Source organism: Morone saxatilis, unplaced genomic scaffold (assembly GCF_004916995.1).
Source record: "Morone saxatilis isolate NCDOM2014 unplaced genomic scaffold, NCSU_SB_2.0 Contig0, whole genome shotgun sequence".
Classification (NCBI taxonomy): Eukaryota; Metazoa; Chordata; class Actinopteri; family Moronidae; genus Morone; species Morone saxatilis.
Genome location: NW_023339650.1, coordinates 2075468 through 2078249, shown reverse-complemented (window position 1 = coordinate 2078249; position 2782 = coordinate 2075468). Strand labels below are relative to the sequence as shown.

The following is a 2782-nucleotide window of genomic DNA, read 5'->3' as shown; positions in this document are numbered from 1 at the left end:
TCTCTGCCCCCCCTTCCTGCTTCTACCTAACCATCTCTACCACATAAAGGCAAAAAGGCCAAAAAAATAACACTTTAAAAATAGTGGATATGTTGCATTGGAATGAAACTCAATTATGCTTAATGAGGAAACCAGATTTCAGTGTTTCATGGGAGGTAAAGGGGCTTGGTTAAGGAAAGAGTTCAGGCTTGTGGGAGGTTCGGACAGTCAGGTATTGATCTGTTTGAGCCAGCAACTTGCAGAGAACATCCCACACACTCTGGAGGGAGCAAAGCTTTTTCTCCCTTGCTCAGAGTAATTGAGATGTTTGTAGCCAACAGAGACGCTTTGTGAACTGTACCACCCCGGGGTGGCAGTGACGGTTGAATAGACAACGCGTTTGTCTGGGGAGATTGATCATGCCACTGCATGTGAACCTCGACTGTGTTAATCTGTGTTTGGATGGTGCACACACCCCTGCTAAAGAGCAAATAAACAAACATAGTTTTTAGTACCACACCTTTCTCAGAACCCACAGATAATGGTAAAGTCTGGAGTTTGGTACTGTACAGGTGTCCACATACTTGTGTGGGATTAATTTGACCAGTGCAGGTCTGATAGTGTAGTGTTAATATCTGTGATTTCAGCTCATGTTTGATCCATCAGCATCCCACCAAGTGGGTTATGGGTTCTGCTATTAGTATTATCATTATTATTGTACATACACAGTTGTTGGCGCAGTTCACTAGGTCCCAACCTGCACTCAAGGGGTCACAAGATAAATTTAAAGGCTACCGGGATAATTACAAGGGTAGCAAATTTTCTATAATTAAATACTCTGATAAAACTTTCACCACCACCTTCACCTTTAAAAATTATCCAATTGAAACACACCGCTAAGAGAAAATCACACTTCGATTGAACTGCCTCCAAGTCATAAACATTGCTCTGTAATGAAGACTTGGAAGGAGACAATGCTTCGTATTAAGGGGTTATATGTAAAAAAGAGTTGGGATCCACTGGGCTCATTTGCTACAAAACCCAATATTTAGGGTTTGAAAGATGCCTGGTGCAAGGAAAGATCTCTGTGTAAGAGCTGCACCACACAGACTGGCTTTGAGAGGGATCTACCTTGCCAAGATGGAGACACAGAGGCAGTTCTTATAGTCCATATGCTCCTCCACTAGAAAATGATTGTATCTGACTTGCAGAGGCACAGACAACCGACAAAAAGCTAGAAGATAAGTTGGTGACTGTTACGGTAGGACATAAAGGTCGGATGGTCATCACTGACATCTAGAAAGCATCAGCATAATTGTTTTTTCAATTATAAGGTCATGATGATATCTAAGGTGCTTAGATATTGAATTTCCATATCTGAATAGGTTGGCTTTAAAATTCCCTCAGAAAAAATTTCCAGAAAAATGACAACATGACGAGGTACTACTGTAATATGAAATGACACACTCTGTGATTTTAGTCATAAAATCCACTATCTTGCAAAGTGTTTAGAAACATTAGAGTAATTGTGCTTCAATGTTATCAATAAACATCACAATCAGTAGAAAAAGTACAAATTCACAATCAAACAGATGTCAGTTTAGCACTGAGTGTCTGTGTGTGTCTCACCTCATCACAGTGGAGCGGCAGACATCTTAACTGGCACAGTTTTTTCCCGTTGACACAACGACATGACAGGCAGCCCTCCTCCCACTCTGATCCTGCCTACACACAAAAACACACGCCATAAGATTTATATTCACTCACTAGAGTTTTGAAATGCAGGTAATATGACAGCCTATCTTTCCTTCATGCACACTTGCATTACTGTCTCAGTCAGTGCAAGTTTGATGCAAGTGCAAGTGGTCATAGCTCAAGTTCTATTTCTTCAGTGAATCCACTAAAACTCTGGCTGCACTCATTATTTAGATTATGGAGGCCTGTTATGATGCTGTAATTATAACAACACATAATACAGACTACAATATATATTACGTGTGTGTGGTAGTTATGGGAATCATTAACAGTGCTACTCGTACAAGAGCACCCACAAGGGAGTGCCTTTGTGGCTCACATTGAGCCATTTGCTGTAATAGTAATAATACTGAGGTAGTTGATTAGAAATCCATAGAGGGTCTTTTTATAGACATTAGTTATAAACAGCTGAAAGACACACAGAGAGAAACAAAGTAGACAGGAGAAAGGAAGAGACTGAAAGGGGCAGATGAAGGGAGAGAAAGACGATGACTGAGGAAGAGGGGATAAAGAGAAAAGGAATGGAGAAAGTGAATGCCTGAACTCAGATCCTGTAAAGAAAGCACAAGAGGGGCTAATGACAGATAAAGCAGAGGTATGAGAGGATAAAGAAAGAAACAAAAAGAGAATGAAAGAGAAAGGCCTGAAAAAGAAAGATCAAGAGGGGGTCTAACCACTTGTCAGTGTATGATTAATTCTTATAATCCTATAATATCCCCTCCATCATAAATAATTCCTGGCAAGCTTGCCAAGTTGCGGTCCAAGTGCTGGCTTTCTACGACACTTCCTACATAATTGATGAGGCTGTGGGCTGAAGAGGCATTGTGGTGTAATGTGGCCCGCGGGGCATGTCACTCATCTTCTAATAGGCCCTTCTTTATGAGTAAATAACACAATGGGAGTGAATGGGAGGAAACGTAAACACCAGGCTAAAGGTAAGGTTCAGTCAAACGCCACAATGAGGCAGGCACAATGGGTACAAGATGCCAGGTTAGCTGGGCATCAGATGTCTGTTTACTTTGAGTGAAAGCCAGTGTGTGTGTGTGTG

General features: G+C 41.3%; 1 protein-coding gene across 1 annotated transcript in view; it reads right to left on the bottom strand.

Annotated features, from left to right (window-relative positions):
* The window catches only part of scospondin (subcommissural organ spondin), a 78752-nt gene that overhangs the window by 10205 nt on the left and 65765 nt on the right, over positions 1-2782 (bottom strand). The window contains exon 112 of the mRNA XM_035656242.1: positions 1609-1704. Within this exon, the coding sequence (XP_035512135.1) occupies positions 1609-1704 (96 nt within the window). The remainder of the gene's footprint in view (positions 1-1608; positions 1705-2782) is intronic.